Here is a 27,839-nt window from a genome sequence, read left to right as displayed (position 1 = left end):
CGCTCGGGGCGCGGCCGGTGAGTCAGCGCAGGGGCGGGAGGGGCCGCCCGGCCCTACAAAACCCCGCCCGGGCGGCCGCGGGCCCCACAGCCGCTGCCAGAGCCGCTGCCAGAGCGCCGGAGCCGCTGCAGAGCCGGAGCCGCCCAGCCCCAGCCAGGTGAGCCCGCGGCGGGAGCGGCCGGGCGGGGTCGGGAGGAGCGGTGCGGGGCAGGGGCCGGTGCGGGGCAGCAGCGGTGCGGGGCAGGGGCAGGGGCAGGGGCCGGTGCGGGGCAGGGGCCGGTGCGGGGCAGGGGCTGGTGCGGCCGCCGCCCTCCCGCACCCTCGCTCTGCTCGCTGCCCCCGGCCCTGCCCGCCCCGGGCTTTTCCGTGCCCGGTCCCACGGTGGGACTGCGGGGCCCAGGGCGGGGCTGTCCCCGGGGCGCTCCGTGAGCCCCGCACCGGCGCTGGGTGTGGCGGCCGCGCTCAGGAAAGAGGGACCGGCCCCAAACTTGGTGAAGCTTCCGCGGACACTCATTCCTGCTCCTCGCTAAGGTGCACGAGGGCTCGGCTGGATTGCCCGCGGTGCTGTCAGTTCGCTTCCCGGCGGTGCCGGCCGCTGAGGGCGGTGGTCGTTCCGCCGGAGCGGGGCTGGAATGACTCCCGCGGGCGCGGCGGAGCCCGGACCCGCCCGAGCCCGGGGCAGCGGCCCCTTCCCTTCCCTCCTGCCCGGGGTGCGGCTGCGGATGTGCCGCTGGGTCGGGCAGCGGGGACCCCTGGCGCGGGCGGTGCTGCCGGGGGGCACAGGGACCCCTGGCACGGACAGCCCTGCCCCGAGCTTTGCCTGTCCGCTCCCCACGGAGCCCCCCGCGGGTCCCGCTCGCTGAGCCAGCCTTGGGCGCGGCTCTCCCCCCACCCTGCCCTGGCCATGAGCAGAATTGCCGAGGTCTCGCTGGATTGTGAGTCAGCTCGGACACCACTTCCTCCTCGAGTGAGGAGAGGTGGTAGGCAAAGGAATGTTACCGTGTATTTTAACTGAAAGAGAAGTGAAATGATTTCAGGACAGTCACGCGGAAGTGAGTTGTGTGCTTACACAGGGCAGCTCTAGTTCTATTTAACGTTACTTCTTGTGCTCATATTCGTGTGCTGTGTCTGCAAAGAGATGTGCAGACCCCGACATACAGGTCAAGAGTGAAAGACTCTTGGAAGGTCTGTGCCCCTGGGTGATTCATCCCCGTGTTTGCCTGCTGTTGGTGGAGATATCTGTGATAAGCAGCCCTAGGGAGTGTACTTCCATTAGCTTACATTTGGTATGGTTTGCCTGGATTAAAAAAAAAACAAAACACAACAAACCAGGTTTTTCTGTAAAGTTTCAGAAGTAAGAATAACTTGTATTTGAAGAAACAGAAATCCTGAATTTCGTATGTGCATAATAGCTCCCTGGAATGGAACATCTCGGGTCTTGTTAGCAGTGTCTGTGGAAGAGAATGGTTAAAGTATATTTGTGGTAGCATAGTTTTAATGGGTTTTGAAATTCTTTCCTTTAAAGCTGATTTTTCCCCTCCAAAAAGTGGCTTTAAATGATTTGCTAAACATTATTGGGTGATTTGGGGGAATACAAGCCTGGCTTATTTGTACTTTTGGTTAGCACTGTATATAAATGGATGATTTTGAGTCCTTATTTCATTTACAACAGATATTGTGGATCTTCCTTGCTCTCTCTCATCTCCTCTCGTGATAGGCCTTGCCCTAGTTTTTGGAAACCCAGCACAAATGTGCTCCCAGTGAAGGAGTTTCCATTCCCTCATTCCGGGGATGCCGTTTCCTTGGCTCAGATCCCTGGGAACACCCTTTGGTCAAATCTCTGTCTAGTTATAATAAGGGCTTCTTAAAATGCTAACTCTGCTCCTTGAGCAATGCGGTTGTTTGTGCATACCTGAAAGTGTTCTCCATGGATCCCATGGGGGTTTTTCTGCTGTAATGGCTGGGAGCTGCCCCTGGGAATCGAGACATGGGGCTGCTTTTAAACACACATTCTTCTGTTACCCCACAGTTATGGGGATAAGGGAGTGAATAGAGACTGGGCCAGTGTAATAACAGACCTGCAAACCAGTGCCTTCTGTGGGGGTCGAGACCAAAACATGCCATTTCTTTTAGCAGAATATTGTTGTAATTCAGGATTGCATAATGTGGGTTTGGAAACTGGTTGTAGAAACTTGCCTTAGGGTAGTGAAGTATTAGTTTACAGCTGGAAGGTAAAATTTGGTTCTTCTCCAGCATGAGGAAGAACAAGTTAGTGCAGGTATTTTCTATTTACATGTTCAAACCCATCCAGAACTTGTCCAAAGTATATCAGATAGAATCAGTCCATCAGGGAACAGTGAGAGCCTGTTCTCCAATCTGAGTGCCTTACAGAGCAGGATGAGACAAGAGAGGTGTTTGTTCTCTGTAAAGATCTTTCTCTCCAAAGATTCTTGCCAAACCTCCCATTTCCCCTTTGCCACTCTCTGCTCCTGGGCAGTGGGCTGCTCTGGCACTGTTGTGTGTGGTGATATGAACCTCCCAGTTCCAGCTCTACGTGAGGGTGTGGTAGGCCTGTTCCTGGACTCTGACCAAGTTTTTGTTCCAACAAGCCTGATTCAGTGTGGTTTTTAATGGGTTTAGAAACAGAAGCCTTACTAAAAGCTGTTCAGTGATTCTATTTCTTCTTAATGTGAAAGATTATACTGCAGTTGCTTTGCTTCACTCTCACCGGTGTTTTCTTTGTGACAAGCAAAACCAAAGGACTTCAGTCACCCATCTTTGGAGTTGGCTGAAATACTGTCAGAGTGCAAAGGTTTCTCTGCTTAGGCTCTTCATTTTATTAAGAGTAAACATCAAGACTTTCATAATGCAGTAGTATATCAGTCCCCTCTAACCAGCATGATTAATAGTGCCAACAGCAGGTAGCAGCTTATTACAACTTCTGCAGCCTGTCTTTAAAGGCTTGGGTTGGATTTTTGGTCTGAAAAAAGATTTACTCTCAAATACATTGATGCATGACTGTGATTTTTGTTCTCTGTCTTATTTTTTCATCCCCTTGAATCTTAATTTCTGTTTGAAGTTAAGTTGCTTTAGTTACTTAAACCTGGATTGTTTCAGTAGATGAAAGGGTTTCTTTCTGTATTCTGAGTGAGGAAAGGTGTGATTACAGCAGTTACACTGCAAGAGCTGTATAATTGTGTAGATGGGTTTTATGGTTATAGCACTTGCTATATCTACCAAAAGTAAAAGATTTCTCTTCCTTTTTCTTGATTTACAGGAGCTAAAATAAAAAATAAACACTTGTTCTAGAGTTTTAACCAGATCTCCATTATTAAGAAACTATTTCAAACTTCTTTCTGGTTCTCCAAGCTCTTAATTTCAGATTGATCATTGAGTGGAGAGGAGATTGGTCTGGGAAATTTGCCTGGGTGGCCTGAGAAAGCCCCCATACCATCAGGAGAGGGACTGATGGAGGATAAAAAGTAAACCTGAAGGCCAGCTGGAAGGACATGGCCAGCACTGGCTGCACAGTGCTGGGAGGTGGTGGGAGGGCAGGTGCCAGGGAGCTGGACTGGGGAGCAGGGACAGTGTGGCAGGGAAGGGATGGCAGCCAGCTGGGCATTGTGCAGGGTTGGTGCCAGGCTCAGGTATCAGTGCAGAGTCACTGGGTTTGAGGTCCTGCTGCCCTTCTCTTCCACTCTCCTGAAGCCCAGCTCTTTTCCCTGTGGAACAGTGCTCTCTGCACCTGGACTGTGGAGATCCTGGGAAACAAGGCTGAATTCCAACAGGCAAAGTAATGTTTGCTGCAGGTGCCATCCTGGAGGACTGGATGGTTGTGTGAGTGGTAATGCCTGTCCTTTTCACAGAGAAATTTGAGAGCAGAGCTTTGGGAAAGCATCAAGCCTCTGAAACATTGCCCCTGGCTCATAACCTTTGGAAAACCTTTCTGTAGTCGAGAGACCCTTCCAGTAAAACAGTGATACAGCTCTGGCAAACTTCCCCGACCAGAAAGCAGAGTTTAAACAAGACAAGGTGTTGTATCATGAACATATCCCATCAGAGTTCATTTCTGCAGCATGTCTCATCTGTCTCAACCTGGGGTTTGCTCTGGTTTTTCATGCACGTTAGCGAGATGTTCTGTGGGTTCTGGCAAGGATTCTCTTGCCTCACTGGCTCTTATTTTTGGAGCTGCCATTTTAAGGGAATCCTTATTACCTGGTGTCTGACAATCATGTTACTAACTGGTGTTTGTACTGGGGAGCCACTACAAAAGCACAGGACGGTGCATCCAGGGTTAAGGATCAAACAGATACAAACATTTGTGTAAAATGCCTGTGTGACAATAAACAGTCCCACTGTGTTCCATGAGTGCCTCAGGGACTGTGTCTGACTTGTTGCTGCCTGTTGGCTTTGAGCTGGCCCAGGCTGTAATGTTTCTGCACCATTTTTCTGGGAAGATTTGTGGGCTTAGTCAATTCTGTTTCTGCGATAGAGATTCTCCAGTTCACAAGTTTAAGTATTTAAAATGCAGAAGAAATGCTTATTTAAGGAATTTTTATTGTACAATAGATTGAAGACCTCTCACTGTTGCATTATTAATGGTGGTGTGGCTTGGAAACTCTTTAAATCTTCTGTCTTGCTTGGGATTGGCAGATCCATGGGATGGTGTCACTAAGTACTGCAGTGTTCCAAGACTCTGTAACACAAATGTAATTGTAAATATATTTAAGTCTACTTTGTCTCTTTTTCTCTCCTTCCAGCATCCTTTCAAGATGTCTACTGTTCACGAAATTTTAAGCAAACTCAGCCTGGAAGGGGATGTAAGTATTATTATCTAAACAAGAAAAGTTTGTTTTACTTAAATGTCGCATCTTGTTTCTTTTACAGGACTCTGTGCCAACAATTGTCCTGAGCTGTACAGTTCATAAAATTCCACACATCTCCTCTGCTTAAACTTCCATTGGCTAAAAACCACAAAACAGCTGTAAACCATAGGACAGTTATATGAGGTGACTGGATTTAATGAGGAACAAGTGAGTTAAGGATGATAAGAGCAGATGGAAATATGTTTGGTTTTGCTGATACCCTCTGAATTTCTATTTTTTAAAAATTAAAAATGGAGAACATTACTTAATAAGAATAAAAATATTGGGGATTTTATTCCTGTAATGGTTATCACCAAAATCAAACTATTTCTTGAAAAAGACTTTTCTCAAACTTGTTTTCTGTTTTAGTTTTGATTGTGTATTTTCTACCACATCTGCACTTGGTTTATGGTTTTATTGAAATGCCAGAAAGCCACAGTCTTTGTTTGATTTCTTAAGCTGCAGCATTAGAAGGTAGGTTACCAGTGTGGTATCAGCACATCATGCCATGATTTTGTGGTTCTGTGATTGGCACTGAAGGGGAAGTGAATCCTATCTGTGCATTATTTCATCATGTTGCCTTTAAACTTGCTGTACTTGTAAATCTTAGAGCTGGTAACTCCAGCTCTGAGCTTGGTACCAGCACATTTTTTGGCCAGTTTTTGTTACTTGTTGTGCAATGAATGATCCCAGACAGTGTTTGTGAAAGAGCTGTTGCAATGAACTGGCCAGTGCCCTGGAGGTAAGTGGTAGAACTGGTTTTGTAGTGCAAAAGCAGTCAAGTTTCAGCTTTCCTGGCTCTTCAATGGAGAGTTACTTGCAGAATAATATTTAAGTAATCTATTCTCAAGGGCAGAAATGTTTATTCCTTAATGCTTGCAAATAGTTGAAAAAGTGAAATTTGAAAGTGTTCTGTGCCAGCATTTTCCTCAGAAATGCTGCCCCAGAAATCCTGTAAGAAGTGTCAGGCAGCTGGTTTGTTGTGTAGGTCCTAAGCTGGCAGCTGGACTCCCTGAGCAGCTGTCATGCATAAAGCATTGGACCAGTTTCCCCAAGCAGTGATTCAGCAAGTTAACTGACATTAAACATAGGGTTTGAACCACCCATTTCTCTCTTAAAAACTCCAAGTTTTTAGTCTTAATGTTATAGAAAGGTCGTGGCTGAAGCCAAGTCCTGTCCTGTGCCATAAGGAACTTGTGTGCTCTGCATCACTGGTACAGAGGTTGATTTGGGTCAGGGGGAAGAAACTGCCCTGCTTTCTTCAACCTTCCTTCCCTTAAGGAGAGGATGGAGCTGAGCTGAGGTTGATCTGTGCTTGCAGTTTCTACATCTGTGGCCAAGAGCAGAGAAAGATTCTCAGAATCCTGAGATGTAGGTGTTCTGAAAGGGTCCTGGTGTTTATAGAAGAAATTGAGTCTCTTCAGCTTTCCTGTTTGTGATATTTGCTTCTCCATCAAATTTTATTCTTCCCAATAGAATTAAATTAGTCAAGCTCATAGGAGGTAAAACAGTTGGAGGACCTCTGAAGGACACTAGATACATGGGGAGGAAGCATTCTCTGCTTTAGTTTGGCCCAGGCTGTGGTGCAGTTACACTCCAGCTGGACTTCTACTGCCACATTGTAGAGAATTTTATGTTGAACTAAATGGAAAGTCAGTTGGGAAAGCTCCTGTCTGAAAACATCCAGTACCAGTACTATGGTATTAGATTACTAAATTAGTAATTTGAGTCTGTATTGTCTGGAATTTAAATGGCTGTTTTTCATAGGCAATCACCCTGCTAAGACCTGTGTCAGGTGTCAGGGAAAGTGAATCTAACTTGTTGCATGCATTGGGTGGAGGGACACAGTAAAATGTGGCTGCCAACTGCAAATACACTGTATTTTGTTAGTGTATGGCATCATCTTTACAGTAAAATACTCCATCCAAATCACTCAGAAAATACTCAGAGTGGGTGGAAGGAGAGGTGCCCAGCTCTGCCTGGTGACTTGCTTCAGGTTCTGCAGAGTGGTTAGTTAGCAGTGTGTGGTTAGTTAGCAGTGTGTGGTTAGTTAGCAGTGTGTGGTTAGTTAGCAGTGTGTGGTTAGTTAGCAGTGTGTGGTTAGTTAGCAGTGTGTGGTTAGTTAGCAGTGCCATGAGGGGTGTGCCTTGGGTGAGGGATCTGTCAGGCACACAGAGGTCTCCAAGGCTCCCTGCACATCTCCAGTTACTGTCTCTGTTACCAACCTGCTCTGCTGAAAGGCCACTCTGTGTTCTGTGGTGTGGCTCTGGGCCAAGCTGGGGCCACTTTGCTGGACTGAGCTGATGGTAAGAGACAAAAGAGAATGGCTCAGTTTATCAGTGCTTTTTGACTCCCCATCCCCACAGCACAAAACAGACTCTCTCAAGAGGGCACAGTGGTTGCTGCCAGAGGAATCTGTCCAGGACAGCCTGACCTCTGCAGGAGAGAAACCTAGTCAGAAACCATGGAATATTTTTAGTTAAAGGTTGTCCTCTTAAAAATTTGCAAGTAAAAAGATTCTCCAGGGATATTAAGATAGCTTAGTCCTGTTCATGAACACAGCCTTCTGTTGGAGTTAGGGACAGAAACAAGAGTTTTGGGGCTCTTTGCCAAGAAAGCTTAGCTGTTCATTCACTTAGGAAACAGCGGGGGCAGTGTCAGGTGTTGGTCACTACACCTTTCTGCCAGAGGTTTGGATCTCTAAACTGAACTCAGCAGAGTGGGATTTGTGAAGATTTCTCATCTATTTGTATGAAAATCTGTGGGTTGGTTGAACCTGCCCGTGGGAGGTGATAACAGGCTAAACTGTTGGCTTACACTGAAGCAGCTGAGGAGATTTGAATCTTTATTCTGGTGACCCTCTGTTTGAAGCTGTAATCCTCAGGAGAGGGCCATAATAAACACTGCTACAATCTCGTAACTTCTAAACTGTTGCATCTGTTTACTCAGTGAAGTTACCTGCAAGTCCTCTTACTCTTAGCAGAGGTAACTTGAAATGTCCTTTGGTTTTGTTATCCTCATGCTGCTTAAACCAAGAATCTGCAAGCAAAGAGTTTCAAAAGGACACTGTGAGTAACTTTTGCTTTCTAGAACTATAGGCTTGAAAAGATTTTGTTTGTGTTACCTTTAAAGTCCATGAGATAGGGCACAAAACTTGTTCTGACTTACTCATTTATCTTCCATCTCCCTCTACTTTTTTTTAATCATTGTTTGTAGCCTGTAATCCAAAGTAAAGTATAGGCTTCAAATCTAAAATACTTCAGACTTTCATTTTCTTTGCATTTCCTTCAGATCTAGCCAGAAAACTCCAGATTTTAGAATATTGAGGTTTAGTGAGTAAACTTGGAACGTGGTAGGTTTTTGCTGCAATAAAATATCTATTTGTCTATATTCTGTGTTATGATAAGCATGGCTGTGAGTGGATTTCTGGACAACACACTTCAGGAGAACAGAGTTGGTGGCTCTTTGTAGAATTCTGTTTTCACGTTCTTGTATTTAAACATTTGGCCGAATACCAGTTAACTGAGAGCCACGTGTTCTATTAACTGCAGCAATTTCACATTACACAATTTAACTTGGAAGTTCTTTTCCTCCTTTTCCTTCCAGCATTCTCTCCCACCAAGTGCTTATGCCACAGTGAAGGCCTACTCCAACTTCGATGCCGACCGGGACGCGGCGGCGCTGGAGACGGCCATCAAGACCAAAGGTGAGAGCAGGGCTGGGCCTCAGCTCCCTTGCAGGACAGAAGGCTGGCCTGCAGGAAAACACAAAAATACTGTGTCTCAAGACCAGTGTTTTCAGATCCTTTCTCAAGGATACCTGTTTTAGGAGGTGTTGGATTTCTCAGACCTCACTGATGAAATCTTGACCCAGCTGGAGTTTGAACCCTGTAAATGTGTGCTTTGAATGTGCTTTTGAGTTTGTAGCCATGAGTTGTTGAAGTTATCACTGAAAGTGTCCGCTTTTTCTCTTTCTTGGCTCATCAGTACTTCAAATTCTACTACTTTTCTGCCACTGAGAATGAAGTGTCAGCTTCTGTGGCAGAGATTGGGGACCAGGCTCTGAATCATGGATTTCTACTGGATTATTGGACTGGACGTTTCTTCTTCCTTTCAGCTCTCCAGACAGCTGCATAGGGGTGGTTTGAACACTTTTCTCCTGGGTTTTGAACTAAATGCTGATGTATCTTGTATTAATTTGGGGTCAAAGAAAGTCCTAAAAACGCGTTTGTGAAATGAGTTTGCAGTACTTCAGGCTCAGGGCACTGTGAGAGTTCAGGCTGTTGGGAGGCCTCTCTCTGCTCTGCTGGAACCATCAGGAGTGCAGGGAGCACGAACTCCAGCTCTGAGAGCATTCCTTGGTGGTACTCCCAGGGCTGTGATCCTGTCCTTGTCCTGCTCTGGGACACAGAGGGGGTGCCACACCTTCCAGGCTTGTTCAGGCCAGAGAGGCAACAGCTGGGTGGAGCTGCAGCTGACAAGTTTTTTGCCTACATGTCAGGAAAGGGAGACATTTAAAAGCCAAATAGTTTCTCATCAGAAAGAAATGCTAAGTCTTCCATCAGTGCCAACAAAGCACATGGTTGACTTGCTCTAAAACGTAAAATATTTCCCCACCCTAACGAGCAGTGAGGCTTCCTTTCAAAAGATTTCTTAATTTAACTGGAGAAATACCTTACTGAGGTCAGTTGTGATTTTGAATCATTTATGGTTTGCTTTTATTTACAGAAATCCTCTTGTGAGGGAGGTGTACATGCCATCAGGTTTGGCAGAAGAGGCTGTGTGTATATGTAGAGTTTTGTCTAGACTTCATAATTTTTTGCAGCTCTGATTGTAGGGCAAAACTAAACCTGTCAAATCAGGCCTGCAGGATAGTACAAATTTATACATTTGAACACTCAAGCTGTTAATTACTGCAAAAGGAAATTGCAATGTCCCAGGCAGTACAAAAGCTTTTCCAGGCAGGAAAGTCAAGTTCATGTCGTTTTTTCACTTTCTTCCAGCAAAAATAATCAGTTTGCTGAGTTTTGGTTTTAGGGTAAATGGAAACATTTCATCAGAGAGATGATTTTCAACTCTCTGAACAAATAATAGGGGAACTTATTCATGGACCTGGTGGTTTGTAGGATTGAGCTGATCTCTGCTTATTCGTTTGTTGTCCGGAACCTGTTTGGGGAAGGTGGCTTTAAAGGTGAGAATCTCTTAATGGTTGTGACACTGAATCTTCCACCTTAAAGAATTTCACAAGGGAAGTATTCCTGTGGAAAATTAAGAAGTAGTGTTATGACCCTTTTCCAGGTACTGTTTCCTTGCACTTTGAATGGTTTGTGAAAGGATATTTTCATCTGCTAATTCAGAAAATGTGCTACAATGTGTGCTCTCTAAAATATACATGGGGTTTTGCCTAAATGAAAATTCTGAATCATCTGGACAAGAACTGTTTTTTCCTGTGGATAGTGGTGTAAAGAGCTACACAGGGAAATTCTTCTGCAAGAACAAGTTTAAAAATATTTCTGAGAAATATCAAAGTATTTTTTGAGCCAGAGACATAACACCCATAATGAACAAACTCTATATCCAAGCAGCTCCCATTTTCCTAGCCATTAGTTTGCACTGTGTGTGGAAAGTGGAAATAAGCAGTGTAAGTTATCTTAGAATAGTAAAGAGTGACACGACCTGTTCATTTTAAGACATCGAGGGAGATAACAGGTTATAAATACACATGGAAGCTGTTTTGTGGTTGAGGTGGCAACTTCAAAAAAACCAGGCACGTCAGAACCAAGCATTTGGGGGACTTTACTCTCTGCAGGATAAAGGACTCCTGGTATCTGAAGCCCATGTTCTGAACACCAAGGTGTGTCCCTGCTCTGTGGGTCTCATCAGAGCAGCCAGGTGTGTCCTTTCTAGCAGTGCTGTGGCAATGAGCCCTGCTGGAGTCTGATCTCTGGGTATGCCCTGTCTAAACAGTGCCTATATAAACAGGGGGGGTTGCCATCAGAGCAGGCTACTTTGGCCCCAGAAATTATTATCCAGCTGTTCCTCAGCCAGGGAAACTCCCAGAATCAGTCATCAATTCTGTTTTGGTGATTGTGTGTGAAATGGGTAAAACTTATTTTACTGCCTAAACAACAGCTGTATGTTTGTTTTAGACAAAGATCTAGGGCGCAGTTCTGCTCTATATAATATCTAAATATTTCAGCATTCATTCCCACTGTTGAGGTTCCTTCCTCTGAGGTTGGTTGACCATCTGTGTACCTCTGCAGGATCTGTGGAAAATACTGGGATGTGTTTATTTGGGCTCAGATCTATCTGCAAAAACTGTACTGGACAAAGACATTGTCCAGCCCTTTGCTGGGCTTTGAGTGGAGCTGATTTAAGTGCAGGGGGTTTAAATATATCCCACAGCCCAGAAAGGGGAATGTGCAGGAATGGCTGCAGGTGATGTCAAACCAGTTTGCAGTTAGCAATCCTGCAACCCAGAGGTTGAATAATGCAAATAACTTGTTACAGTCCTGGCTTGTTCCTTTTGTAATAAATGTCTTGGCTGTGTTTCCTTTTTATGCTGTTTAGTGTTTCTGTAGAAATTCATCTCAGGCCTTAGCATGTCCTTTGTGAACGTTGGCTTTTTGCTGTATAGGACAAGAGGCTGTTTAATTTCTGTACAATGCTCTCTTGTGCCTTGTGTATAGATTAGCTGATGTACGTGAGCCTAAACAGAGGAAACTAAGTAGAACAGCACTAACAGAGCTTATGTTAGGTTTCCTTTTCATTCTTTTGTAGCAAAGACAACTGCTGAAGTGTCTCTCTTTTCCAGAGTTATTCCCTTTCACTGAGACTTTCTGTGCCTCAAGTACTTGTTAAATAATTTTGTCAAAGTAGGTTGTGAATAATTAAGTCACTTGCAACCTTTTATTGAGGTCTCATGGGATACCTTTTTTCCCCATGACTGGCAGAATTCCAACAGATCTACAATAAATTCATTTTATCTAGACATTGGTAAAACAATGACAAAATGTAAACCAGTGAGTTCAGTCTTACAGAAAGGTCTTCTGTTTATGTGGTATATTCAACATGCCCATACCTTTTAGCAGAGTTTTGTTATGGAGTAAAAGTTTTTAGAGGAAACCTACTGGCTGCTGGTGAGGGAGGATAGTGCCAAATAATCCCCCAAAGTGCATCAGTCACATATTCCAGGTATTAGAAGTATCACTAAAGAAATATCTCACTGCAACATGGTTTGGGTTTGGTGAAATCTCACAAAGCAAAATAGCAGAGCTGAAATGACATCTGGTTTTATCTAAATTTTTCCCTTTGACTCCAGTGGGATCAGGTTTTTTCCAAGGAAAATAAGACCCTGCAGACCATGAGCTCAGTCAAACAGTGCCATTACTGTGCTGGTACCAGTTGAGGCCTCCCAGGGTCGGATCATGTACATCCCCCACATGGGGGAGCTGCTCCCCATCCCATCCATCCCTGGACACTGCTGATCTCTGTAGGACCTGGGTGCTGTTGGGTCACAACCAGTTCTGGTGTTCTGCCCATGCTGTGTTTGAAAATGAAGTTCAAGAGAGTAGATTTGTAGTAAATGAGCTGAGTGAATGGGTGCAGACAGAAAATATGTCAGCTCTGTGCTCTGTTGTCCTGGAAAGTTAAATGACTGTCCATACCATCCAGAACAATGCTGGTGCTCTTGATGTGGCCCATGGAGATTCAACTGCAGTGTCTTCTAAACCAAAAAATGAAAAACTCCAAGTGATCCTTTTGGTTATATTTATTTCCTCTCCTTTGCTGATTGAGCTGCAACACTGCCACAGATTGCCTCTTTCAAAAGAGAAGGTGTTATTCATCAGAATTTTTCTTTCCATGGCCCATTGATAGAGATGCAATGATAAAATCTGCCTAGACAGAATAAATGTGGAGATAAACTTCTGTTTGATTGCCCTGAAACTTGCAGAGATATTAGTGAACAAAGGAAAGTGTTTGAGCTGCTGTCCTGCCCTGCCCCACCTCAGCAGATGTGAGTCAGCATCCTGTCTGTGCAGCAGCATTCCCAAGTGTGAGATACAGGCACTCACTTTCCCCTGAGTGCCAGAGCAATGAGTTCACTTCATTTTTCCATCCACAAAGCATAGCATAAGAAACTGGGCTGCAGTCATCTGGGGCCTGCTAATTTATCACAATTGTGATATGAGAAAACTCAAAAATGTAATTTCTCTTTTCAATGCCAAGAGCTGCTTACATTTAGAATTTATTAAAAAGCTTAAGACATTGCTCTGTGCTGTGCTGAAAGGCCCAATGTCTGTGTGTGGCCGTTTCTGGACTCAGAGAATTTGTTTTCTTTTATACAGTGGGAACACTTGAAAATGTGCAGGAGTAGGTTGTGGCTGACATGTGCAGTCAGCATGTTTGCAACCCAAAATTTGTAACTTAGACACATGATACTGTCCAGGGCCTTTTGACATCATTTGCAGGTCAAACTGTGTGAGTAAGAGCAGTGCTGTAGGTCTGCCCTGGGCACGAGCTGAGGACACCAGGCTGAGTGTAGTATTTCAGTAGGAAAAATGTGATGAAGAAGAAGAAAGGAATTTTGGATTTCACTCATAATTTTAGATCATGCAGCTAGGGGCTAGATGGCCTTTTGCAAGATTCACACTTGATATGATTGCTTTTTATAATATCTGTTGCAGTTCTTTGTTTCAAGTTGCTGTGAGGTTGTGTTGGGTAATAGGGAAAATAAATGTAGCTGGATTCTGGCAGGGATCTGAGTCCTGCTGGAAGCTGCTGATCCAGTCCTTACTTTCTGGCTTTTTTTTAATCAAAAAATCATCTTTTGTAGTGACCTGTGTGCAAATGTTAAAGAAACTATTCGTAAGACTTGTAATAAATGGAGAGACCCGAGGCCAAACTCTGGGCTTGTTCTGACCTCTGGAGCCCCCTGTTTGCTTCAAAACCTCGCCAGAAAACAGATTACCTGTTACACTTTACCTTTCTGTTGCAGAAGAATATGCACTGCATTAGACATGCAATATTTAGAAAGAGTTTTGCCACTTCTAAGTCAATGTGGAAATAGTCCAGAGCAGGTGGTTCCACAGCACAGCTGAGGGTTCAGCTTGATATTTGAGTGGCAGCGTGAGAGCTGTGCCAGGTGTCTCCTCTGTGCAGCCGTTTATGAGCCCTGCTGACTTCTGTTTGGAAGATGTTGTTCCCTGGCCATCACTTCCAGCTGTGCTGGCATTCTCCACACAGCTTTGTTTAAGCAATAATGGACATGAATACAAATGGACATTTTACCTGGGGGCTGACATCAGTGACACAGGCACAAACATGCACTGGAGAACTGGAGAAGGGCACTCAAATTCTTTAACTTGTTCGTTTTTACAAAGCATTCTAAGAAAAGTCTATAAGTGGCCTACAAAAACAGAGTTGTGTTTGCTGTTTTAAGTGAAGTTAGAAAATTAAATGCAAAATTAGGTATTACCTGAGCAAGCTGGTGTGTCCTCACCCAGGCCTTTGGAAATTCCAGTCACCTGCCACAGATGTACCTGGGCTGACCTTTGCAGTTCTGTTCAGACACATTCAGTGTAAAAGTGTGCTGTGCTGCTTTTCCTGTTTGTTATTCCAACTATTTTTTCCCTGGCTATTTTGTATCTGTGGCTAAGAAGTCTTTTTTTTCATCTTGTGGCAGGGGAGCTTGCTTTTCTAAACATGTTCCTTTGATAGAGATTGACTTCTTGCAAGGACAGTTCCTGTAAGGTCTCATAGTAAGAGAAAGTGTTTAATACCACTTGCATGCTTAGTTAAGGGAATGTGCATCAGCTTGTTGGGCTTCTCTGTTGGTGTGAATAAACAAAGGGTGGCTGTCCTTGTAGAGAGCACTGGGAGAGACAGGGATGATTGCAGGGTGTGGGGATTTATGCCCCTGGGGTCAGAGCCCTATCACAGGATACAGAGCAAGTCAGATGCTTCAGGTTCATCTCAAGAAGCTCAAGAGCCTCCAGTCCAACGAGGCTCTGGGGTATCCACTGAGCTGCCAAGACCAAGCTGCAGGTGAGAGTTGTGATCAGAGGAAGAACTACCAGCCCAAAGAATTCAAGTTCGGGAGAATCCAGTTAGAAAGCAGCAAGTGAAGTGGGGAAAAGGAGTGGGAATCTGATGTGGAAGTCAGTAGCAGTAGGAGGAGCAAGAGGAAAAGTCCCAAGGTGCTGCCTGCAGCGAAAGAACAGAGTGGCAAGTGGCTGTGTGTGGGAAAGGACATTGGGCAATCCTGCCTCCCCTGCAACAGCAAAGCCTTCTCCATGTGCACTGCCCTGCACTGATGGCACTGCAGGATGTGGAGCTGGGGTGAGCATTAGGTTCTGTTACAGCCAGAGGATCTAACCCTGGATGCTGCTTTGGCTCTTAACTTGCAATAAATCTGAATGAACTCCTTGCATTCAGCTGCAGCTGCATTGAAGTGCATGGATTGGGAATGCTGCACTCGAAACTAAACCTTCACTGACACGTAGTTCACTTGTCTGAAAGATAAGTTGGGACCCAAGTCCTCTGGGCCTGTTGGTTACAGCTCAGAATGGATCTTTCAGTGGGCACTTCAAAAAAAGGAGCACATATTCTTCCAGTGTCAAAAACCCCCTTCTGTCTCCTGAGCCTCAGAGCTGCTGAGAGAATGAAATACACTTTATTTTCACATTTTTATGTTTGGAATGATAGATTAAATGGGTTAAGTAGAAAATATAAGCCTTAGTTGAAAACACTCTACTGAAATGACGAGACAGGCTTTAATAAGTACAAGTTCATGTCAGTTTTAAGGACTGTGTTCTGGAGCAACCTTTTGCAGAATTGTGTGTGCCTGAACACAAGTGCACAGACTCCCAAGAGAGGCAGAAGACAGAGCAGCAAAGCTGGTCACAAAGCAGACTTGGAGGTGTGTTGCTGCCTGTGTACACCAAGGTCTGCATCTCCTCAAGAGCCTGGGCTGTAACTGGTTGTGCTTTCTCCAAGGCCAGGACATGACAAATACTAATGAGAGTGTTGGCTCTGATGCAGACAGCACAGTGCTGTGCTTTGAGTGTTGGGGAACGTCTGGATACAAAGAGAACCTTGCCAGGAAAGCTGCTCTGACTCTGTCTCACGTCTCTGTAGGTGTGGACGAGGTGACCATCATCAACATCCTGACCAACCGCAGCAACGAGCAGAGGCAGGACATTGCTTTTGCCTATCAGAGGAGAACCAAAAAGGTAGGCAAATATAAACAAATAGTAATTATTCAATATTTTTTCTTGTGGACAGTTCGATTTTTTTCAGGGTTTATCTTTTCTCTGAAATGAAAAAACTTGCATTGGCTTTGCCCATGCTGTCACCTTTTAGGACGGGTGGAACTTCCAAATGTGTTGGGTTATGCACAACTGGGACTGCAGTCTGTTGGAGGCAGTGGTTTCCCAGCACCTCCAGCAGTCACGATGGGAGCCACAGGATTCCCTGGTGCAATATGATAAACAATATTGAATAGTCATTGGTGTGAAATGCTTCCATTTGAAGGAAAAGATGAAAGGGAGATGCTTTTGGGCCTGGACTTTTGTTTGGGGTTTTTTGGGGGGATATTTGGATTCTTTGTTTTATTAAGACAACCCAGCATAAGGGAAGTATTCTGTTTCTGTTCAGAGCTGGCTTAGCTGAGGAAGGACTGCAGTCAGCTGTGCTATGAGCACTGCAGATGTGAGCCAAGTGATATGATGAGTTAACTGTCACTAATTCCTGTCAGAAATACCTGGATACTGATCTATTGATGGAGAGAAATCTGTAAAATGTGTGTAGAATTCTGCACAATGAGTCTTGCTATCTGGAAGGCAGGAACTCTTCTCTTTTGAAGTTGTCAGAATCTTACCATGATCAAAATTTCATGCCCACGATAAAGAGGAACCTTGTATAGCGTTCAGATTGTGATGGATGTATCTCTTCCAGGTTTGCCAGACCCCAAATGGTAGTCCTCCAACAGCAGCCCAGAACACTCATCTGAACCCAAATGTAAATGTAGAGTTAAATTTTGGAAGTTCACCAGCTTTGCTGCATGAGTGGTGTAGGCACATGCAGAGGCACACAGGGGTTGGACACGTGCATGTGTGCCCACATCTGCACCCCTGTGGTCCTGCCCTTGGGCACTGGGAGAGTGAGTCCTGCACAAAAGTGGGCCCTAATTGTGAAATGTGTCACCTAAAGCTTTGTTAAATTTTGCATGACCACAGAAATGCACAGTCAAGAAAATCTGCAACTTTTTTCATCTGTTTCTCTCTCACCTTTTTTTCTTGCTGCAACTCAAGAGCAAACTGAATTTATCAAGTTTAACAAGTGCCAAAGAATAAGCCAATCTGTAGAAACAATGGGAATTTGCAGTAGAAACCACTGAGAGAGATAAACACGAGAGGAGGCAGTGGGATATGAAAAGACACGTAGGTACATCTTCTAGGGACAGTGTCTCGTGGTTTGCTTTGCCAATGGGTTGTGCAGTTTTGGTTGGCAAAGTCTTGTGTTGTTCTAGGCAGCTTGTTTTGTTTGTTGCAGGATTTATCAATAGATCACAGTTTTTAAATGTCACCTGTCTTTTAATTCTTTTGAGCTGAGCAGTGTCTGATGGAAACTCTTGGAAAGCTTGAGGAATCTTTCCCCATCCCCAGTGTCAGTGGAGCTCCCAGTGCAGACTGGGCATTCTGCATGTGTGTCTTCAGGTGTGTCTGGTCAGTCCTGACTGCCACCAGTAATCCCTGGCCCTGAAATGAACTGCTGATATCCAGATACTCCCCTGGAACACTTAGGAAAACACTTTCCATTTGCTATTTATAAATAATTGATTGCTGTCAGTCACTGCTTTCTGCTTCTCCCTTAGAGCACTCTGAGCCCTGGCAAAGAATGGCAGGGTGGAGACCCTGCTGGCCTGGCAGGGGCAGAAGACCTTATTCCTCCAGGAGGATGCTAATATGAGGGCACGTTCTTGGCTCAGTTACAGTGTTTAGTTGCAGTTATTTTAGTAAATGATCAAATGGTTTGGGTTGGAGGGGATCTTGGAGTCCCAAGGTGGACACTGTCCACTAGACCCAGTTGCTCCAAGCCCCAGCCAGCCTGGCCTTTGAACACTTCCAGGGGTGGAGCATGCACAACTTCTCAGGCAGGTTGTTCCCTACAATTTATTCCAGAGATATGTGGTGGTGTTGCTGCTTCATCTTACGTCTGAAGAACCTGTTGTCACACAAAGGATGGAGCACTGTATCCAATTGTTGTACTAAAATGTGTCTTAGACTAAAGCAGGTAGATTCCCCAAAACCACATTCAGTCCCTTGTCAATCCATGCAGGGAGTGAACACAGTATTACACAGATTAGTGCCTGCATTAAATGAGTGACTCTGGAGATTAACTCAATGCCTTGGCTCTTTATCTCTCTGGCACAAACTTCCCTGCAATCCAGCTGAGCTCCCTTTCTCTGCCCCCTGCTCCCCTGCCTCCCCAGCTCACACACTGTTAGTGGGGAAACCAGCAACTGAAAGGCAGCAATTCCCTTCTGAATGCTGCAGATTTAACTTCAGCTTGGGGAATACCTGGATCTGGGTGAACTCCAGGCTTGATCCAAGGGGTTTCAACTTTGTAACACACACTATGGTAAAGCTGATAATTAGAATTATTCTAGTTGCATCTGAAACTTGTAAGAGGATGTGGCTTCTGGCTTTCTTTGGTGCAGGTTGGCAAGCATCCTGTGAGTGAACATACTTGACTGTTTCTTTCCCTAGGATTGCCTGACAATTAACAGTAGGGATTTAAGCTACAATCTTCTGAGAGTTTCCTTGAAGACAGGAGTCATTTTTCTGTGCTCAGGGATGATTTTTTTTCTCTGGAGCTGAGCTGTTTGGGAGCTGGACCTTGCAGTGGAATAACTGTGCAGTCAGTTTTCTAATGTCTTAGCTAGTCAAGGGTTGGGATAATAGATGAAAACACACAAATAATACAGTGCCACTGGGAAAACTCTGGGAGTAAGATGGAGAAGCACTGACCACAGGGAGTCAAACTCAGATCCAGCTGGGCTTGTTAGTTCCAACAAAGCATCAGTGCTTCAGCACTGGGGCAGAGCTGCTCAGATGTGTCTGCACTGTGCTTCCCAACACTTTGTCAGCCACTGGTGCATTTCTTCTTATTTTCAGAGGATTAGAAAAAAGCTTCTTTGCCCTAATTTCTCTCTTAGGCTTTCACAGAAGGAAAGCTCTTTGTGTTCTGTTTCCTTGTCAATTGTGTCAGAAACACTGTTGCAGGCTTGGAGACTTAAGCACCGCGGGTTAAATTCTCTGGAGATCAGAAGTGAGCTTTAATTTTTTTTCTTCCATTGTCCCTCCTGTTTCCCAGGAACTTTCTGCAGCACTCAAGTCTGCTCTGTCAGGTCATTTGGAGGCAGTGATCCTGGGCTTGCTGAAGACACCAGCACAGTACGATGCCTCTGAGTTGAAAGCTGCCATGAAGGTAAATAAGCTTTGAAATTTAAGGTTCTCAGTCTGATGTCACTGTCTCAAGAATGAGTATGGACTTCATACCCCAGGCTGCAGTTTCCAAACGGGTACACTGATTGTTATTTTTTTTAGTGCTGCAGTTTAAGCATCCTTAACTGCAAGGCATCCAAAATGACAGAAATTCTGGAACCATGTGATTTTTAAACTGTTAAATAAATCTCTTTAAGGAAAAAATTATTCTTGTCAGCTCAGGAGTGACTGATAGGCTGCTCTGGCTGGTTGCTGCTTTGCTGACTGCTCTTAGAAACAATGTACAGGTTCACAGTACACAAAACCATTAAGAGAGCAGCTCTTAGAGGAGCATTAAATCCTCTGTTAGCATTTATAGGCTTAAACAGCTGTTTCCAGTTACTGGGTTATTTTATCACTGATCTTGAAAGAACATCCTGTACCAGACCTGCCCCTGTGTAGAACACGAGGAGGGGCATCAAAAGGAGTCTTTTGAGAAAGAGCCCAGCAGGGAGTCCCTGTTTTCCCCCCCTGCAGTCACAGGCAGGGATTGCTGGGTCAGAAATACCTGTTCTGCAGCCACTGAAACAAGGCTTGGGAGGTGCTCATGCCAGTACATTCACCTTTTTAACCCAACTAAGGTTTGGGAACTTGTAGTTATAACCATCATTTGAATTCTGAATGTTCTTGATCAGGTTATTACTTTAAATAATTAAGAACAAGTACTAAGGTATGTCTATTGAAATTCAGAACCTGACAAAAACCCAAGTAATTAACTTCTCCAGACAATTAGAAGGAAGTTAAAAAACTAAGAAGAAAACAAAACCATCCCCTCCACTAAACACAGGCATAAATACACAAACTACACCCCCCGCCCCAAAAAACCCCTTGAACTCCTAAAACCAAAAACCAAACCCACTGTGGAGATGGTAACTCTTCAACTGTGGGCCAAACCCCTTGTTTGAGTTATCAGCTGCTGCCCTCTTCTGGCTTAAGTACAGGTTATCCATAATTTATTGGGAATCACTAGTTTGGGAGGTTTTTTTGTTTTAATGTCTTACACCCGATACACGATATTTAGGGTGACCACGTGCCATTTATGTTGTATTTACAGCCCAAGGACCAAGCAGTGGCCTCAGAGTGGCCCCAAATGTAGACTGTTCTACTCTCCCATGGGTTGCTGTTCCCAGCTCCCCAGCACCTGCTCTGGTGCTCGGAGTTGGCCTGAGCTGAAGTTTGGCTGGATGCATGAGAGCATTATAAGCTCTGACATGGGCACCAGAGTTGGGTAAAGCAAAATTATTGCTGAGGAGTTAATTATTTTTCTGTTACACATTCTTGCAAAATATTTTAAAAATATTTAGAAAACCATACCTGTTGTTAGCCTTCATTTCTTCACCAGACACCCACAAGAACCATTCTGTGGCAAGCTGTCCTACTTTTCTTAGCTTTAAGCCACTTTTATAAAATTACTTGGGTTTACTCTTTTTTGTTTGTTTGTTCATGGTTTTATTTTTTTTGGGGGGGGAAGTTGGGGTTTTTTGTTTGTTTGTCCCCCTCTCTTCTCCTTTCAGTAGAGACACTTTATCCAAAGGGTAGTTTTCCACCTAATTGCTTCCATTTTCCACATGCTAAAGACTGCATCACGAGATCTTTTCCCAAGATGTTACTGCTCTTGGAGTCCTGTGGAAATGATGCCCATTTTTGCCACATACAAATGACATTCTGTTACCAGTGGGCGTAACAAACAGCATCCTAACAGGATTTCTAAACACACTTTCTTCCTGTGCTCCCAGTGGACAGAACACAATCACATTAGGCCATGAGAAGCTGATCTTACCCAGCTGTGCTGGTAGGGAGGCCACTGGGTGTTAGACACAGCAAATGCTCACTGCCCAGAGATCTGCAGGATCTCAGAGCCACTGGAGGAGTAGTGGTAACTAAAAGTGTTCCATATATTGCTTCTTGGGAGCAGCTGGCAAAAAATATCCCTGAATGACTGTGAAACTGCTGGAGTGGAAGAAAGGATGTCTGTACAGTATCTTTAAACCATCCAGCAAGCCTGTTCATTTGTAGCTCCTGACTGAGTCTGGGCTGTGTTGCAGGGCCTGGGAACTGATGAAGACACACTCATCGAGATCATCTGCTCCCGAACAAACCAGGAGCTCAGCGAGATTAACAGAGTCTACAGGGAAAGTAAGTTCACTGTGCAAGTGTCCATGTCCTGTGTTTTTACACCGAGTTTCCTGGGTGAGTTCCTGTCAGTGGGTCATTATTAGACAGCTTACCCAAATCTGCTCAGTCTCTGGCAGTTGGACATAACTTGTACTGGTGTCCTGGGTGTCTGTGTGTTTTATAATTCCATCTTGTTGCTTGGTAGCAAACAGATTAGAGAATATTTACCACTCACACAAGTTGTCTAAATGAATTTCTTTTATAAGCTACCAGCATTCTATGCATAGTGACAGGAATAATGATGTTAGATTTGTGGATTCTGGGATCACTTATGTAGTAAGTAGGTGAATCTGAAATCCACTGAAGCATGCTGGTAAGCTTGTTGGGTAGATCTGCCAGAAAAGACATGAAATAAAACTTCATTAAAGCATATATTCTGTTTTTCAACTTTTCTAAAGCATGTTACCTGATGGAAACTAAAATTCAGAGTTGATTGTAAGTAGGTATGAGTGCTCCAAGATCCATCCTCAGAAAGATTACTTGTCCTATAATATTCCTGGTGTTTTTACATGGGCCCATTCTTGTTGGATTTATCACAATTCAGCTGTCCTGTTTTTTACCTTGAGCTTCCAGTTGAGCTTCCCCACAAGCAGCCTGAAATGCAGCAAATCACCGTGTGCTGGGACACACGGATTGTCAGGCACTGCTGGTGAGGTGCTGGCTGAGCCAGAAAGGACAAGCAAAACCAATCATCATAAGGGCCAGTGTCAAAAGAAATAACATGTATTGGCACAGAGAGTGTTGCTGCTGTAGATGAGGTTGCTGTTGGAAAGAGACTGTAATTTTGGAGCAGTATAAGGTATGACCGCTTGGAAAGCAATGAAAATGTTTAGACACCAGAGCAGAATCACACAGAGCATTCCTTGGATTTATCCTAAAGGCTTTTGGTCTCTTGCATTCAACTTGTAACTGTAGTTGTCCAGTCATAAACCCATGAGATGAGAAGGCCTAAATGCTTTGTTTATCAAACAAGCAAACATCAAGCTAAGAATGATCTAGCAGGACACTGAGCTTAAAACAATATTCCCCCTCGTTTTAGTAGTCTCAGGTTCTCCTGGTCTCTTCCCATGGCAGACTGCTGGTCCTCATGGCTGGCTGGTGGCAGCGTTGGGTTTGATGTAGGCAAGCCTGCACTCGTTTGCATCATCTTCCATGTGTGACTGCATCAACCTCCATGTGAGGTTGTAGCTGTTCATTTATCTGCATAAAACACAGGAATTAGCAGCTGGCTTCCTTGTGAAGGTGTATTTGTAGGACACCATTTACTGGAGAAGAATGTTGTGTTTTCTAGTGTACAAGACAGAGCTGGAAAAGGACATCATATCAGACACATCTGGTGACTTCCGCAAGCTCATGGTTGCCCTGGCCAAGGTGGGTCTGCTCGTGTTTTTCCACATTTCCTAAACATGCCTGCTCTTTGGTAACTGCCTGATGGCTGCCAGTAAAACACTTTTAAATTTACTTTTAAATTTCCCTGTATTTTCACTGACTTTAGGGGAAAAACTATTCCAAGTTGAAGGGCAAACTGTTTTGACAGAAATGCAGCATGAATAGCAGCAGCTTCATAGTGGGGATGGAGCATTCTTTATTCATTTATCAAAGTTAGATTAAAAAATTAAAAAGAAAGGAATATGCACATAGCACACTGCTTACATTCTGTGAAACCTCTTCTAAATACTGATATCCTTGTTTGAAGGGCAAAAGGTGTGAAGATACCTCTGTGATTGATTATGAGCTGATTGACCAAGATGCCAGGGTAAGTGCTGGTTATTAAATATCTTCAGTGGCTCAAGCTTTGGGGGACACTGAATGTACAAATCCTGTGGCAGTGGAGAGCCTTTGTGGCAGTAGGAGGGGGTGTGTCAGATTGTTTGCACTGTGATGTTGGCCTGGCATCAATGTATTGATATCACCTGCAATCCTGGTACTGCAGTTAGCAGTTTTCACAGGCTACGTACCCACCAGAACCTCTGCAGGAGCTCTCTGGTATTTCCTTAAGAATATGAAGAGAGAACCTTTAACAAAAGGAAACATGGACATTGCAATGAGCTCAGTGGCTTCTGATGCTTGTGTAGTACATCTGTGTCTGCCAGGAGCAATTCTGCTGAGGGACACAGAGCTAAATACGGAGGAGAACTGTAGGTAGTGGTACATCCAAAGTATTTAGTTTCAGATTAGATCCATAGATGTTGTCCTGGTGACCTGCCCAAACGTGTTCTTTTGTTTCTCCCACAGCCACAGTTCCAGTAGTGCTTGTTTTTCCAATCAGGAGATTATTCACATCTGCAATGGCTTCTTGTATAACTCCTGATTTTTACAATTTTGCTTTTCCTTCTAACCCCAGGACCTCTATGATGCTGGTGTGAAGAGAAAGGGAACTGATGTTCCCAAGTGGATCAACATTATGACTGAAAGAAGTGTCCCCCACCTGCAGAAAGGTACTATTGAAGATTTTTTTTTTTCTGTAAGAGAAAGTTACAATGAAATGGGAACTATTTTGTCCCAGGTATGATTGAAATGAGCATGAGAAGCAGTCATGAAACATATGAGATGTTGTAAATCTTAATTAATCTCAAAGATGTTAATTTTTTTCAAAAAATAGTTATTTCTGTGGATGTATTATTCTCACATTTTGCATCTGTGTACAGGTCTTTTTTACACAGGTATAGCAATGCTCAATTATATGTCACATAGGCTGAAAACAAAAATGTTACAAATCTAGAAAACATGGATGCAGGAGACCTTGAGAAGTCCTTTAGCTCTTCCCTCTGTGCCAGGGTAGCTCAGTCTACATCATGTGTTTAACTCTGACAGTGCAGGCTCTCCAAAGCTGCTCTGAGATTGCTGTAAGCAGCCCATGGGAAAAGCCATTGGAAGACCCTTCAGGGCCTAAATCCCTGTTGTTTCAAAAAATACTAGTACAGGATTAAGGAGGTGTCCAAATTATGGAGGTGTTCAAGGAAAACAAAAAGGCCATGGCATGGGAGCTTTACTATTAGCTGGCAAACATGGGCTGTGTTTAAGATAAAGCTCTCAGAAGGACTCGAATAGATATTTTTTGATCCCATGTCTCTGCACTGCTGTCTCTGTTCTTGCTTTGGGTGGTTATTTCTGCCAGTTCCTGGCCTGGTTTTGGTTTCACCCATTTTCTCTCTCGTGCCAGTGTTTGACAGGTACAAGAGCTACAGCCCCTATGATATGTTGGAGAGCATCAAGAAGGAGGTCAAGGGAGATTTGGAGAATGCCTTTCTTAATCTTGGTGAGTTGCCCTGAGGTAAAGTCTGTCTTTATACAGGGTCTTTCCAGTGCTCTTGCAGTGTATCCTGGTAAGGAATGGGGCCCAGCTTCACCCTGCTGGATGGGAAATATTCAGGATGTGCTGGTGTTATTGGATCAACTGGTGTATTTTAGGATATTGCAGGTATTGAGAGGTAGCTTATTTTTGCCCTTTGCAAAGTACAAACTGCTTTCGAGATTAAAATAAGTTCCTGTGTGTTGTGATCTGCCTGTAGTTCCACTTTTATTTGATGCAGAGGCTTAATGTTTGTTTCCCCAAGCAAACCAAAAGGTTGAAACTGTAGCTGAGCACAATGAGCATTCAACATCAACACGGGCTGGAGAAGGAACAGGGGGTGAGAGGAGAGGCCAGACAGGCAGTGGGGGATGAGAGGGGCTGATGGGGGAGCTGGTTTGACACTGAATTCTCTGAAAGGGGGAGGCAGGTGTAAGGCTGGGACTGTGCCATGGGGTGGGGATGACAAGGATGTCACCGTGTCTGAGAGGGGGCTCTGGAAGAGGGAAATCCATTGCGGACTAAGGGTGAACTGGGAGCTCTGAAATGCAAATGGAGTATAAACAGAGCTCAGCCTTGAAAGGGAGGCTTCCTATGGATTAGCATACAAGGAGTGATTCCAGAAGAGGGATTGCTTATAGAAGTGGAAGAAGGAGTTGTGGAATGTGTGGAGGAGGTTTAGCATTCTGAAATGACACCATCCATGGAGGGAAATACCATCTCAGAATGTAAACATTTGTGGCTCAGTCACAGCCGAACAACTTCTAAGTAACAGCTCAGGTAAAAATGATTTCTTCATTTCCTCTTTTGGAAGAACTTTTGCTGAAAATCTTATTTTGACTACTTATCACATCTTTCAAAATGGCTCCATTCTGTGTCCTGCTGTTCTGGGTATGGGCCAGATATTTAACTATTCTCTCTCTCTCTCTCTCTTCAGTCCAGTGCATTCAGAACAAGCAGCTGTATTTTGCAGACAGACTGTATGATTCCATGAAGGTAGGGAAGACTGTTCTTTCGTTATGCTATTTTTATTTTGCCATTGTTTCATCAAATTTTGATTCCTTAGGCACTTTTATTCATATGATGTATGACTGGCACGTGAATAAATTAACAATTACTTAATATTGTTCAAAAGCATTTTTTAACACTGGATAATCTATTCAGATTTATCTGGTACAGGGAAATATAGGGAAGGGTCTCATAATAATGACCAGTATTAGATCAATTGATTATAATTAGCAAAGTTAGACACATCTTTTGCAAGTAACCGAGAGCTGATAGCAGAAAAAGCTGTCTCAAAACATTTTCCCAAGAAAAGGGATGAAAGAGAAAGGCCTGGTGACAGGCACTGGGCAATACCAGGAAGGCCTCCTGGTGAACCCAAACTGCTGCTTACAGTCTAAGCTCCATTTGTGACTGGAAGCTGGTCAGCCACTGCTGATGAGAAAGGTATACTCATGCTCCAATTCCTGGGTCATCATAGCCACCTTAGTTAGAAGATTTAATTCATGATATCTTTTATTTCTACATCTCAGTTGCTGTCTCACCATTAGATGCAGTGGCTTTTTGTGCCTCTCAGCTGTTGCAGCTCTCAGTGTGTCTCTGCCTGCAGGGCAAGGGAACCCGTGACAAGGTGCTGATCAGGATCATGGTCTCCCGCTGCGAGGTTGACATGCTGAAAATTAAGAGTGAATTCAAGAGGAAATATGGAAAATCTCTCTATTATTTCATCCAGGCAAGTTTTTCAGCTTTTGCTTTATATCGTGGACCTTTGCAGCAGTCCTCATTGGATTAGTTGTACCACTGGAGTTCATGGGGGGTGTTTTAGGGGCTGCACTATTGAAAAACCCACCTTTAACTTCACAGTTGACAGCTGGTACAATTCCTGGCAGCCACCTGACATGCATGCAGGCTTTGTGCAATCACCTGGTGTGTTCTGAAGGAAAAGTCTGCTCACCTGTCCCAATCCTCAGATCAAAAGAAAAGAAAAACAGAATTCCTCTGTGGTTGCTGAGGGAAAATACAGCATCTAAACTGCTGCTGCCTTTCATTTCAGTGCTCGAGGAGTGACTTTTAGCTAGAGTGATTTTTTTCCATTTCAGTGAGTGGACAGGGGCTATAGGTGCTTGGTTTCACTTGACTTGGTGCACAGGTAAAGAGCTTGTGCATCTGTTTAGAAATTAGCCTTCTACCCGCCCTCACAACAGCATATGATACATTTTTTCTTGTGTAGATGAAGTTGAAGAAAATATTTAAGAAAAATCTTAAGCCAGAAGCTTTTCCTAAAGACGTCAATTGCAGATAATAAACAGATTTTTTAAATAGTGAACTTGATGTATGAGTTTTGCAGTGATCAGTGACAAGAAACAGAACTGAGTCCTTCAGCTTCCTTTCATTGTGTTACTCTTCTTTTTATACCAAAATTTCTCTCCGTTCTTGGCCTTGCAAGAATGATAAATAATTTCAGTTCACACATAAGTAGAACTCAGTCTAGATAGTCTCCTCCAGGCTGACAGGGAGGAGACCTGTGAATCATAGACTGTCCCACAGGTTTGGAATATAATGCATATACTATCGTATTTTGTGACTATTCCTCATATGCATTTTGTATTTTTCTTCCCTTGCTTTACAGCAAGACACAAAGGGGGATTACCAGAGGGCACTGCTGAACCTGTGTGGTGGAGAGGACTGAAAACGGTGATGGAAGACACCCAAACCTAGAGACATGCCATTTTCCTCTTCATTTTACTGTAATGCTAGAAAAACCTGAGTTGCCTAGCTAGCCTTGGCTTGCCCTCGTCCCTGCCAGAGCCGTGCTCCTTGTGCTTCCCCGCTCTGAGCGTGCCCCTCTCAGCCTGGCTCTGCCCAAGGAACCTTCCAGAGAAACGAGGTTACACGTGCTTGTGAAAGGCCCTGCCTCTCTGTGCCATGTTTCTAATAAAACAGAATTTAAAATGAA

The 27,839-nt window shown here is 44.2% G+C and overlaps 1 protein-coding gene across 1 annotated transcript; it reads left to right on the top strand.

Moving 5' to 3' along the window:
- ANXA2 (annexin A2) lies at positions 1-27,839 on the top strand. The gene is made up of 13 exons (XM_064668338.1): positions 1-157; positions 4,761-4,820; positions 8,472-8,571; positions 16,004-16,098; positions 19,244-19,357; positions 21,459-21,549; positions 22,880-22,959; positions 23,285-23,344; positions 23,933-24,026; positions 24,752-24,847; positions 25,818-25,876; positions 26,493-26,615; positions 27,513-27,839. Exons 2-13 carry the CDS (start codon positions 4,773-4,775, stop codon positions 27,570-27,572), a joined length of 1,020 nt encoding a protein of 339 aa, XP_064524408.1. The 5' UTR covers positions 1-157; positions 4,761-4,772; the 3' UTR covers positions 27,573-27,839.

The sequence above is a fragment of the Pseudopipra pipra genome, chromosome 12, assembly GCF_036250125.1.
Source record: "Pseudopipra pipra isolate bDixPip1 chromosome 12, bDixPip1.hap1, whole genome shotgun sequence".
NCBI classification, from domain to species: Eukaryota; Metazoa; Chordata; class Aves; order Passeriformes; family Pipridae; genus Pseudopipra; species Pseudopipra pipra.
This window is presented reverse-complemented; position numbering and strand designations above follow the sequence as displayed.

Excerpts from the sequence above, each read along its gene's own strand:
- ANXA2 (XM_064668338.1), top strand. The coding sequence starts at position 4,773 with ATGTCTACTGTTCACGAAATTTTAAGCAAACTCAGCCTGGAAGGGGAT. Across the intron at positions 23,345-23,932 it reads TGATTGACCAAGATGCCAGG|GACCTCTATGATGCTGGTGT; the intron begins GTAAGTGCTGGT and ends TTCTAACCCCAG. Across the intron at positions 26,616-27,512 it reads CTCTCTATTATTTCATCCAG|CAAGACACAAAGGGGGATTA; the intron begins GCAAGTTTTTCA and ends CTTGCTTTACAG.